General features: G+C 40.3%; 1 protein-coding gene and 1 long non-coding RNA gene across 4 annotated transcripts in view; one reads left to right on the top strand and one right to left on the bottom strand.

The window, feature by feature from the left end:
- zfpm2a (zinc finger protein, FOG family member 2a) overlaps positions 1-13,536 on the bottom strand; it is a 219,671-nt gene that overhangs the window by 151,806 nt on the left and 54,329 nt on the right. For all 3 annotated transcript variants that reach the window (XM_057835246.1, XM_057835245.1, XM_057835247.1), the window contains one exon: positions 11,371-11,472. In XM_057835246.1, the coding sequence (XP_057691229.1) occupies positions 11,371-11,472 (102 nt within the window). The remainder of the gene's footprint in view (positions 1-11,370; positions 11,473-13,536) is intronic.
- On the top strand, positions 1,278-13,394 carry LOC130915301 (uncharacterized). Its single transcript, XR_009063076.1, has 3 exons — positions 1,278-1,355; positions 1,441-1,539; positions 11,290-13,394. It is a non-coding gene; the product is annotated as an uncharacterized LOC130915301 (long non-coding RNA).

The following is a 13,536-nucleotide window of genomic DNA, read 5'->3' as shown; positions in this document are numbered from 1 at the left end:
AGACGACAAAAACAAATGGTTAAGCACAGCCATGCACAAACACACAGGAAGAATGATTGAAATTCATTCCACAACCTGAATTTACTTAACTGCAGGCCTGTACGTAGTGATAAACGGAGTGATGATCCGGCAACACGTCTTTATCCATGCTTTGCTTTAATTAACACTGGCTTGTTTGTTGAAAAGATGATTAATATGCCAATGAAAACTGCTTAATTGAATACTGCAACACTGGCGCAATCAGGGAGGAACACACATTTTTATGAACTTTTGATTATTGTTATCGTATACAATTATTATGTATTTTAATCCCCCTTGACAAGATGTTTCCGCCTCTTCCATCCGCGAATACAAAAAAACAAAAGGATTGACCGGTTGGTTTTGCTGCGCCTCAACAATGAGGGGCCCTCACATCAAAGGGCACAATCTGATATCAATATACATCAAGTCCACAGGCACGGGAATCAAATGGACGTGGTCTCGAGAGGGCGGCTTCTGTTGTTTTATTGATTGCACTGAATAGGACTACCTTTCATTCTTTATAGTCAAATATATCTACAAATAAAGCAGTATCATGGCGTACGTCAGGGAAATGGAAATAACTTCATTGAGGGAAAAAAAAATCCCAAAACCAAGTAATTTTCATTTGAGCAATTCAGAGTTTACCCAGTATTATTTCAACCCTCACACAGCTTGCATTGTCTTCATGTTAATACTAAACACACACATGAAATATTCAACCAATTAGAATGATAGCTCTTGAATGTGAGCAGCCCACAGTGCCTGCAAGGAGACGTATTGCAGAACAACCGCATTCAAAGAGCTAAAGAAAGACGCAATTGGCGACTGTCCTCCGGGGCAAGAACGGCACCACCAGCCGCGTTTTAAGTCCGCTTTGTATTTAGTGGCAACTCTCATTTTCTCCCTCTGTTCTTTAGACTTGCTCATTTGAAATCAGAGTAAAAAGATAGCATTGTGAGATTTGTCTTCTAAGTGGACATAATTTCAGTTGATATGCAGACAAAATCGAGGGGACTGAATTATCCATTAAAGGCATTCTTGCTGAGCTACATCCCACACATCTGTATAAAACTAGAACTGAATGTGGTGACATCTTCCTTAGATGATAAGGACATTGATTACATTTTGCCCTATTTTAGATTGTATAACTAACAACCATGAAGTTCCCCCATAAAGCCTCTTAGTATTGCGGATCAGTGCCTAAATTTGCATCAAGGCGATGCAGCACAGGAGTGCAGTGATTTGTCTAATCTCTTGTTGCATATTTCATCATTCTAATCACACAATGCCAATGTGTGTGCGGCTGCGGTAAATATGGGTTGCTTCAAACACAGGTGGCGCCTTCGACAACATAAATGTAGCAATATTCGGGAAAATATGTTTCACTTTGATGGGCAACTTGTTTTAATCTCTCAACAGAGCAAGTTTTGTCGAAGCTGATGATGGACTTTCAGAACAAGCATCAGAAATCTGCGCCACTCGAGTTTGGTGAGACTTGTCAGAAGATGTTTGAATTAGGTACGAGATCAGAACTTTCTCATCCCAGCCAAAATTGCTATGATGCACATCCAAATTTCTTGATTACAAGACGGCGGTGGTGCTGGAAAATAGGGTGCGGGGGTAGGAGGGGGTGTATGAGTTTGGTGGCGTCGTGCAGAGAAAGTTTCTAGTTTTCTGATATAACAGTCAAGTGTGTCTATAAGTCTACTTAAAAAGCTTAGGTATCAGTGGAGACAGCTGTGACACCCTCGTCTTATGATTCTGTCGAGACAGTACACTATCAAACCTTTCATACAGTTCCCAAGCTACATTTCTGGTGACAAAAGCTTTGCAAAATCCTCCTGAAGGACTCATCTATATCCTAATATTTCCAATCCAATTTAAGTGGAGCAGCCAGAGTGGTCCGTGCACTAGTTTACCAATCTTTGCTTTCTAAGACTCCGTATGCTGAAGGCTTGAGGGGTTCAATCAATGCTGCTTTGATCTCGACTGGAACCATAATTATTTAACATTGTTACAAGGATTTCTCTAATCCATCCTACCATTAAATCCCTTTTACACCCTCATCTTCAACAGCCTAATCTGCATCTGGGTGCTCCGTTTGTCTCTGGCCTCTCATTTTGTGTCGCCCTCCCTCCCATGGTTGCACTCGGACTTCAGAAAAGAGTTTAGTGCCAAGTTAGAAAGTGCCTTGTTTTAAATTAGCAACCTGACTGGACTGTTGTATCCTATGCCCCAAATTTACTTGGCGTTTCATAGGGTCAAATTGTACTGTATTGTACTCATACATTTTGTAAAGCGAAATGTACCTCTATTTTAGACCTTGCAGGCCTCAGGCCGACTGTGTCCAAAGGGTCAATGGCAGTGTTGTTATTGGCAGCCCTTTAAATGTTTGTCTTAGGCTAGGTTCATAGTGCAGGTCTTAATGCACGAATCCGATTTTTTCATGTTTTTCCCGACTTGAGTGAGGCATTAACTTGATGGTCTGAACGGGAAATGTCGCATAAAATGGACCATTTCAAATCCGATCTAGGTCACTTTCGCATGTGGTTAAAATCCGATCTGGGCTACATTTTTCCAGAATGTGGCTGCGGTCTGAACTGTCAAGTCCCCCAAATCGGAATTCATGCAGCAATTAACGTCAGCAAAGAGTGACAGAGACAGGGCGCTATGTTAGCGATGCAGCTCTGCATTGCCGTTAGTGCCAAGCTTGAATGCGGCGGGCTTGACAACAGTCATAAAAAAACATAAAATTCAGGTTGAGGGGGAAAGATAAACCCGAGAATGCCCATTTTTTTCCTCTTTGCTCCGAATGAGCAATATTTCAAGATGGCTTACATGGCCGAGAGTCGGGTCAAACTGTCCGTATGTGTGTGTGTGTGTGCGTCATGCACACACTGTCAATCCATATAGACTTTAAATATAAGACTAAACAAGGATTATTTATGTTATTTGTGTCCTCTTTTGGGAAATCAAAATATGATTACCCTTGAAATGAATGACGTTGAGCCAGCAGGTGTAGTCGTTCGTTTTGATGCTCCTGCACATGCGGGTCAGTTTGCTCAGTGCATCTCGGACTGCGAATTAGTGCACATGCGTGATACTTGAAAAGGTTCAATGGACAAAAAGAGTCTGAACAGGCACGCCAAAAAAACAGACATGACAAAAAAATCTGAATTGTGCATTAAGATCTGCGGTATGAACCTAGCCTTAGCCTTAGTCTTTTGGATGAAAATACTTCTTAGTCTTAGTCATACTTTAGTCATTTCAAAATGTGTTCGTCTTCTTCAAGTTTGAGTCGACAAAATCTCTTGCGAATTTCGTCTAGTTTTAGTCAACAGCTACCCCTACATGTGAACGAGCAAAACGGAGGGTAAGGGGTAAGGGATAGGGCCAATGGGTGAAAAGGGATTCACCCAAACTCTAAGATTACATTTAGTATCTGGTGATCACTCAGCACTGACCTTGAAAGGCAAAGGCAACATTGTATATTCTTTCTTGCCAAGATAAGAAAACAAATCTTACTGTGTTTTCAAATAAGCAAAGATGGAGTGCAGCCTAACTTGATACATATCCTAAAGCCTGGTGAGGAGGGAATCTCACATTAGTAACACGACCCAAACACTGCCACAATGCAAGCTGACGTACTCCACGTACAATATAAAAATGTCACGCAGTGTGAACATATGACAGAAACGATAGTAGTTGACTCATCAGACGAAAACTGGCATTTGTGTCGTCATGTTTAGGTCTCCCAAGGCACGTTTTTAGCTCATCATCGGCACGTCATCGGCACGCAAAAAATGTCCGTCAACTAAACATTTTTGACACTGGTCAATGGTTAGGATCCCTGTTCCAATTTTTTGCTGTCAAAGGTCAAGGCACTTAAACACTGAAATGCCTTCAGGTCAGCACTGTAAATGATAAACTGTTCTCAGCTGCTTTATGTTGCTAAACAAAGAAGAAATAAGACTTTTAAACATTCTTTTTTAAGGTCTTGGTCATATTTTAGGGGCTGTTTACACGGTGACTCTTCGAGAATACGAAAAATGTCAAATTTGCATTTACGTCTCTATTTGAACAATGTCGCGATTCCGCATGAAAACGATGTAGTATTCATGCCAGGCCCTAGGGGGCAGTGCAGATTTACTGGGCGACAGAGAATGATGCACTTTGACCCCACCAAGCTCCCTCAGCCCGGAAAAAAAATATGCCCGCCCACTCGAAGCAATGTCATTTTTCTTTTGCTCAAAAAGGCACAAAAACTGAAACGTTCAACATATTTAATTTAAAAATATTATTAAAACATTAAATTAAAGCCGACATTCAGCCATATTTGCTGTTTTTAATGTTTGGTAGCACCGCTGAGCACGCCCAATGTGACGTGTACGAGTGCTGACGTTAATGACGCGGTCTCGCGCTGCAGGAGCCTTTGATATGCATGCCGAGGAAGCCCCCCCTCAACCCCCCGCAATTGGATTCTTCCACTTTGGAGGCAGGATTCAGAATTTTTCATCTTCGCTGACACCATATGCACGCGAGGCGAGTCCGCAACTAAGTCATTGCGTCTTTGTGTCGCAGAATCGCCATGTAAACTTCCCCTTAGACTCAATTCTCAAAAGACAATCAAATGGTTCTGTCTTGGTTAAGACTTGGACACTGCAACTAAAATTGTATGATAAATATCTTAAGCAAAAAAAAAAACAATAAAAAAAACATCTAAGGACTGGGAAAATGCAAAACCTTTGTCTTTAAATGAAGTGGACATTTGGTTGGTTTATGATCAATCGCAAGGGCATAACTTCATGTTTTCACGAGATGCAACATGTAGGAGACAAAAGACAGCAGAAGCAAGACAAGCAACTTTTAATGCTCATAGTCTTTGCATTTCAATCTTTGTATTGTTATGAAACTGTCCAATAAATTAGCAACAGAGATCTCTCTTCATGAAAAAAAAGAATACAAAGTTCATCTGTCTGATTGATGCGCTAAGGTTTCATCCAATGGTTTTATACTAGAGATCACTTTCAATCACAACAAAAGGTCCCACCGTCCTCTAGCAAATATTTGCGTGCCTTTGTTTCACCATGGCATAAAAAGCTGCATGGGCAACCACAAACATTTGTTGAGCCACCTGCCAAAGTATCGTGGCCATCTGGTCCTCCTGTTCTCCTAGTATGACATATGTGCATTAAACCTGAAATGTTTTTGGAGGTCTGTGGTGAGTGGGGGCATGTAGAAAGCGAACTAGCCACAGTCTTCTGGGTGGGATGGAGTCACAAATGAGTTTTTTTTTTTTTTAACTTCTGAGTAAAGCTGCATTTTTATCATGTCTGATGTCTTAAAAATGGAAGGGGGGTTAAATTGTATGTATGTGTGTGTGTGTTGAGGCTGTCAGGTAGATTCCATTGGCTGACCCCTTGGCCAATGGCCACCTGGCAGCAGAAGCTGAGCAAGGTGGGCCATGCTGGCTGTCGGGCACAGCCAAGAGAAATGATTTGTGGACAAAGTGGCCACATTGCTTCGTTTCTATTCTGTCACATTTTGCTCCTGCTACAACTTGTACATGCCAACACTAAAGATTTGTACTAGAAAGGCTTTCATTCTCTTGCACATTTCATTTACTCACTCCTATGATAAACTGTTTCTTACTATTTAACTTATATTATTTTGTCATTATATTATACTGTATTGCTTGCTGATAATGGAAGGTGCTGTGCACAGCAGCAATTCCTAAATTTTCCAAATGCTCCCTGGGATGATTGTAGTACATTGAATATCATCATTGCAGTTGCACAATTCCACTAACTCCTGTGACGTCCTCAGTCTAGACTCTATTTTCCTATCCATTTTCTTCAAACACAGAAACTTTAATTTTTTAATATATATTTTAAGATTCATCCCCACAGTTGAGGGCACGATTCAGATGCATTGCATACTCAAATACTGTATTCGACTCCCTGACAGATTATTATGCTTGAATTTTCCCATTGCTTCCAGTGAAAGAGGGATCTTTTAGCTGGGCTTTAGCAGCTTTAAAGTCATCTTAATTTATTATTTCAATGTAACTAGAGGTGTCTGTCACTATTGGTCTCTTTCATTTCCAGTGATTGACTATTGACAAATCCAGGGAGTTGTTCACCTCTAATGCAAACGTAAACTGGAATGGGCATAAGGTCAGTGAAGCCAGGACAGACACATGAACTGCTATTCCACTTTGCAATAAGTAATTTTCAATTGGGATGTCATCAAAAAAATTAAAAGAAAATGTGCAGAATTAAAATTTAGTTCTTGCATATTTTGCTGTCGCTGTATGATTTTGTGACCGTAACCGCTAATAGATAGGCAGGAACATTTCATAACTACTGTTCCAACAATCGTCCTATGGCATTGTAAAGGGGGTGTGGTTTACAAGCAAAAGCACTAGATAAGGCCGGGAACAAGTTCATTAGCAAAGTTCGCTAGTTGAAACACGCCTTCCCCAATTAGCCTAGAGGAGAGCAAGCGAAGGGGGATGAGAGACACCGAGATAGATCCCTATCGCCACTCGTCCGTGAAAATTACAAGAATAGCATGACACGCTATCTTCCAAATCAGAGGCTGATTGCAAAAGTGCCATGACAAGAAATGAACATGAGATATAAGATCAGCGTGCAGATTTGCTTAAGGACATACTTGTAAAGACAAGGGGAGAGAAAGGCAGCTCACTGGGTGTTCCACATCAGAGACTCGGCGCTCGGAACAACAGACACAGCTATCAGATTAATATTGAGTCATCGTGCATGGTTCTCGGGTGCTGCAGACTGAGTACCAATCAGAGAACAAGGGCCAATCATGGACAGTCACTTGATATGTGCACAGTGGAGATGAAAAGCGGCAACTAAAAAAAAGAAGAAATGTTCAATTACAGGATGTGGATTCTAAAGGCTTTTGTTGTTACTCAGCAAAAGGGAAAGTGTACAGAGGTGTTTCAATAGAATCACCTAAGCAGGTGGGCATGTTCTGAGTTAACCCGCCTCATTAAAAGGCTTGTCTCTCTTTTTATGCAATGGCCATTACACATCCTATTCAGATGCACGCGTGAAGTGATTAAAAATTATCTGTGGATGATCATTATCACACCTGCTTTAACTTAAGCCACCCACTAACAAAGAACTTTTTCAATGTGGAGTTATCTGAACATTTACAAAGAGATTAAAAGGTAGACAGTCGCAAACTAAATAAATTTGCTTTTAATCGCTCTGAACAGGAAGTCGTGCCTTTTCAAATGGGCCCTATCTGATTGTCTGATTTGCCTCTTTATTCAAATTATAACATGCCCATCTGACTTTTGCAGTACAATGGGAAAAATTAAAAAGGGAAATGACCTTTCGTGGTAGCCTTGATGGCAGAGTGAATGGCATTATTATGCCGCAAGATTAATTTCTGCCTCTCTACTGCCCAATGAAAAAACAGAGAAAGGACAGGGTCACTCACTATTATGGTGGCATAAGCTTCATATTTGCGGCAACATATTGATTTAAACAGGATTCTTTTTCAAGCTTTGCTGTCAAGATGAAACTCGAGCAAGCAAGACGAATAAGAGCTGGACACAGCTATTTTTTTCAGAATGTAATACAGAAGAGATTAGGGCACTGTGTGGAAGTCGACAAACCAGAGGCCGCTTGATAGCTGAGAAGCACTCAGGCTGTGCTTTAGTAAAACATGAAATGGGCAACAAGCACAACCTCCTCCGCAGTTCAGCTGTGGAGTCTATGCAAGAAACTAAGTCCTGTGTCTCTTTACTGCCAGTTGAGCAAGCTGTGTGTCTCTGAGCCGCTAAGTCTCGTTCTGACGACTAAGTAGAAGGCAAGCAATAATTACAGTCAGTCGTGCATCTGACCATGCTACTGCACATCCATTCCTCCTTTTCAAAGTCATATTTTGAGGCTCAGCATTTCTTGGCCCGAACTGTCTTTTCTCTGCATGTGATGCCTTCTTTTTGTCATGGCCTCCATAGTTCTGAGCTGACCCCCTCAGCCCTGTCTCCCGACTGATCACAGTGATGGTTTATTACTGTCGTCCCAGCGCTCTTATCTTTAGCCAGCAATGCTCATTTCCTTCGCCAGATTTATATGCAAATGTGAAATTTAATGATAAATGCATTATCTGATAGGTGTGATAACGCTGATTCACTGTCAGTATAAAATGCACACCCCAGGGGGCTTTGAGCTAGCAAGCACAACTTGCCTAAATCCACTTTTTCTCTCTCACGCTATTCTTTTTCTGTCTCTCACCCTCTCTCTTTCGTTTTGCAAATGCCTGTACCTGCAATACATTATTGAGGTCATGTTATACTATATTAAACGGAATCATGTTTTGAGTGTTCAGCGGTGTGCATGGAGGCTGTTCAATGTCTTGTCCATCACTTTGATGAAATCGCCTTTGGTGTAATGCTGAAACACGATTTGTGCTTGAAAAAAAAAAAAAAAAATGCATACCTTTACAGATAGACTCTATACCAGGGGATGGTCAACTATTCCATAGAGGGCCACAGTGGGTGCGGGTTTTCGTTACAACCCATCAAGAGGACACTTTTTCACCAATCTGGTGTCTTCCAAGTGCAGTCACTTGATTGCAGTCAGGTGCTTCTTGTTTCCCCAGACCTCTCATTGGTTAAACTGCTGGCAGTGGATCAGTTGTAACAAAGACCAGGACCCACTGCAGCCCTTGAGGACTGGTTTGCCCATCCCTGCTCTATACCATATGGGGATATTTAACAACAACAAAAAACTGACTTAAAATTCACACATTTTAGACATACCTCAACATACGATACTTTCGACATCCGACGTAAAATTAACTCGCCATTTGTTTTGACATATGAGGAGATGCTCGAAATACGATGAATTATGACAGAGTCGGAATTTCATTCTTTTCCCACAAGACCGACGCATGGCGGATTTTCTTGTGAGAGAAATCAACATGGGTCCCAAGAAGGTTAGTGCAGGTGGTGAAAAAGGAAAAAGGTGACGCTTACCATTGAAATTAAGAATGGAATGATAGAAAAAATATGAGCGTGGTGTGCCTGTGACAACGCGGCTCACCGGTCCCACCTCCGCCAACAACAACAGAACATGAAACGCGAAAGTAAAACTTTCCACTCTACTGCACCTCTCACTCTTGTCAGTCACAATGTGCATTCAGAAACAGCATGCAAAACACAACTGCCACATTAGAACCAGATTTATTACATTAATTTGTTGTTACTATTATGACCTGTGTTATATTACCTGTGGTCTCTTGTTTTTCGCGGTTAATGGGGACCACCCCCCAATTTTTTTTTTTTTTTTTTTGTGTGTGTTTAATATATTTATTCAGATTTAGCATTGGAAAGAGATACATATAAGACATGTATTTTTATTTTATCTTTTTTTCCCCAAAGTATAATTAAAAAAACTAGGGCTGTCAAAATTATCGCGTTAATGGGCGGTAATTAATTTTTTAAATTAATCACGTTAAAATATTTGACGCAATTAACGCACATGTCCCGCTCAGACAGTATTCTGCCTTTTGGTAAGTTTTACAGCAAGGCTTTTTGTGCTGTCTAACAGCGAACTCTTGTGGTCGCTTTGCGACATGGTTTATTGTTTTCTTGCCAGTTCAATACGGCTGCACGACGTCTCGGGCTGACGCCTACGTTGTAATGTTGTATGATCCTTGGACAAGATTTGTCCGTAAGTATGGTTGTTGTAAAGAATGTACATATTATATTAGTAGGCGAAATGTTATATTTTTTGTATGAGACGCTTTTTTTTTATGTTTAGTGAACCTGTATAGCGTGCTAAGCTAACGTTGTTGCTAATGCAATGCTTGTACTTTTTCTTTGTAGTTTTACGACGGTCTAAAGAGGACAATGGTTTGAGGCCATTTTATTAATAAATCAGATGAAAAAGGAAGAAGTCTGATTATCAAGGCGTCGTTCACTAGCTGTCTAGCTTTGGAAAAAGTACACGCTTTGGAGTGAGGACAGCATAGACAGATTTAAATGACAGTAGAGTGAAATGCCCACTACAGACCTTATGTACCGTATGTTGAATGTATATATCCATCTTGTGTCTTATCTTTCCATTCCAACAATTTATTTTACAGTATATATATATAATTTACAGAAAAATATGGCATATTTTATAGATGGTTTGAATTGCGATCAATTGCGATTAATTACGATCAATTAATTTTTAAGCTGTAATTAACTCGATTAAAATTTTTAATCGTTTGACAACCCTAAAAAAAAACCATATGTATTTATATATATTTTAATGGTTTTTAAGCACTTCAAATGTAATAATTATGATAAGTTTTAATCATGTTACTGTCCCACCGAATTATTTTGTAAACAAGAATAAAGTACTGTACTGTAGTACAAAAATGCTTGGCTTTCTTAAATACTTCTGTTACCTCCTTCTCTAGGAGTGACATGTGGAAATTACAAACTGCTTAGGAACACTTTTAACATTTGGCGTTTATTGCCGCAAACACAACATGTCCGGCTGCCTGGAAAGTCTCACGCTTTCTTTATCCATCCGCCCGCGCAATATGCACACAGAGCCTGTTTGTTAGAAGGCAGCGCTTTATTGAGTGAGTCTACTCAAATCCTCTCACTTACACACAATGAGTTGCCACAGCAACTGTTTAACAAGCTAAACGATGATTGATGCATGCGGCGCTTTTGAAGCCTGTGACTCTGGCAAGATCAGACACAAACATCTGTCAACATCGTTAACTTTAATAAGCAACTCCAGTGCGTGTGCACTGCCAGCCTGGGCAACAAAGAGAAGGGAGAAGTAGGGAGCGAGAGTAGGACTAAGCAAAAAAATTAATTGAAAAAAAATCTACGATGGACTGAGGGCACAAAGTTTGAAGCGCGAAGTAACGAGGGATCACTGTGTTATTCTTATTCTGATTTTTATTCATAATTTCTTTGTTTTGCTATGTGTAATAACTATTAGTATTCGTACCTGCAGTATTTATTACGGATTTAGCGTAGATTTTTGGGCTGTAGAATGAATTCATCGAATTGTAATGTATTCTTATGGGAAATTCCCGCTCGACACACGACCATTTCGACTTTCCACCTAGGCCCTGGAACGTATTAAATTTGGATGTGGAGGTACCACTGTATTGCGCCACCACGGAGTCAAGCACAAAATGTTTCCTTACTACTTAACAAGCCCAATCACTACTATTCATTGCTATTAATTGGCGTTCCATTTCCTTTACACTTAGTGTGAACTGCATCGCAATAACTTTGATGGACCGCAAAGGGCAAAGGTTTTGAGGGAGTGTCTGTTGAAAAGCCTTGCTTACTTGGACCGTCCCATTCATCCGGTCCTACTGAAGTGTGCCTCTTCTTCTCAGCCTGGCTGTCCACCTCTTGCTCTCCTGCCTCTCGATTGCCATTCTCTTCTCCTGAAAAAAGGAAAACATTCAACAAATTTCATACAACTAATACAAACTGAGGGGTGTAAATAATGTAAAATTGTGTACCTAATTGAAAATGACCATAAAAATGAGTTAAAAACAAATAACACCCCAAAGATCTCATGTTTTGTTTTCAATAAACTGTTCATCAATGACCAGTGAATGTAAATGAGAATGAGTGTATTGGGCAGTATATGTTCTGTACATTAACACATTATCAGCCCAGCTGCATGCTTTTATGTGAAAGGATTTCCCATGGATTCTTGCAGGAAAAGAAGGAAGTTCCATTAAACAGGAAGGAAAGCCATGTGTGGGGGAGAGGTGGCTATTTATTACTGTTTGATCTATTGTGGGGTGAGTTAGAATGTGCGTTATAGGATGTAGGGCTGATTTGCAGTCTTTGGATTCAGACAGATCGTGCTTAGGGATATTTGGGTATCTCGCTCCAGGAAGAAAGTGCTTTAAAGCCCTTGTTAAATAGACACCACCTACAAATGCACAGCCGTGACAGTGATGGGACTGCTTGCTTGGTGAGCAATCTCGAATGTACTTACTGAAGGAAAATAAACACTAACCCACTGACTGGGTTGAGGAAGCTTTTAATTGAGTAGTGCCTGTTTCAGTCTCTCTTTATATCTCCAATACATTGTTCAGACATTTTAATACATTTCCATTGCCAGGCTAATATATTTATGATTCGTGTTTTACATATCTAGTTTTGCTGATTATATAATACCCAAGATGTTTTCATTCATCAATTTACCAATTTTCTTTACCGCTTACCCTTTACAAGAGTCGTGTGTGAGTTGGAGCCAATCCAAACTGGCATAAAGCAAGAGGCAGAGTAAAGTCTGAACGAGTTGCTAGCCAATTATAGGGTACATAATATACATTTCCAGCATGGTCCAAAATGAGTATCAAAGGTTGCTGTTTGGTAATCATTTGTTATTTCTTGGTGCTCATCATTTTTCTGACCCACATACTTAGTTGCACATATAAATATTTATTTACACTGCAAATAATTGGGCGGCATCTGTCCTGTCCACAGTCTCTCAGTCTTCTACATACTTCTAATGGAGTCCAAATTTAACAAAAACAAATTTCTCACTTGGCACACGCTGTGGTCAAGGTGAGCCATTTATTGAGCTGGCAACTGCCTCAACGATCATAAGGAAACACCGCAACGATCAGAGGGAAACTCCGCCATAGTTTTCTCTTGTACTGAAGTGCACTCTTGCAGCATCATCATTGTGATGGTTGTTGCCATTCATGATAATGTCTAACCTTCATTAGTCTTGGTACACAAATGCATGAGAAGACATCAATTAATATACTAATTTATGAACAGCCACACATATACAACATCACCTGGAAGAAAATACTGCACTTGATACACTATATTCGTGTGTTCACTAAGGATGCAACAATACTCGATTTTATATTGAACCGTCCATAAGCCCTCTTCGATTAAATACGCACAAACATTCGATCCAAATGAAAGCTCCCAAAATGTATTTTCCGAACTTTTTTTTGCTCGCGCTACAATGTCCGTCGCGCAGGCCAAGCTGTCCACTTTGCCTTGGATAAAAGAAAGAAAGAGTTTTTCCCCGCTGGGTACCCCCTCCCCACCTCCTCCAAACTGGGCGTGAGCTGCTTTTGTTCATAGCACACGAGGATCATTGCTAGCAAGGAAAGAGCTTCAACGTCTTACAGATCTGCAGTACAATGAGTGGCAAATTAAGAGCATTGTACTTCAAAGTCGTCCTGTTTATGAAAGTCGACTGTCATATATTGGTGTTGTGAAGGAATAAGCAGATGTGACTTCTGTGACGTTTGTTAACTTTTTTAGTGCTCTGACAACACTCGCGCACAGACTAGATATCATCAAATAGCAACCTAGATGTGCTACGTTAGATCCCATGCCATTGGCTGTATGAGCCCAGAGTGGTCATGGGACATGTAGTCCATATACTATATTGATGGATTAAAAATCACCATGAATGAATTGAAGTTAAGCAGGCCAAATCAATCCATACAATTGACTATAGATAA

This window comes from Corythoichthys intestinalis, chromosome 4 (genome assembly GCF_030265065.1).
Source record: "Corythoichthys intestinalis isolate RoL2023-P3 chromosome 4, ASM3026506v1, whole genome shotgun sequence".
NCBI classification, from domain to species: domain Eukaryota; kingdom Metazoa; phylum Chordata; class Actinopteri; order Syngnathiformes; family Syngnathidae; genus Corythoichthys; species Corythoichthys intestinalis.
Note: the sequence above shows the minus strand (reverse complement) of the source record. Positions and strands in the feature narration are given on the sequence as shown.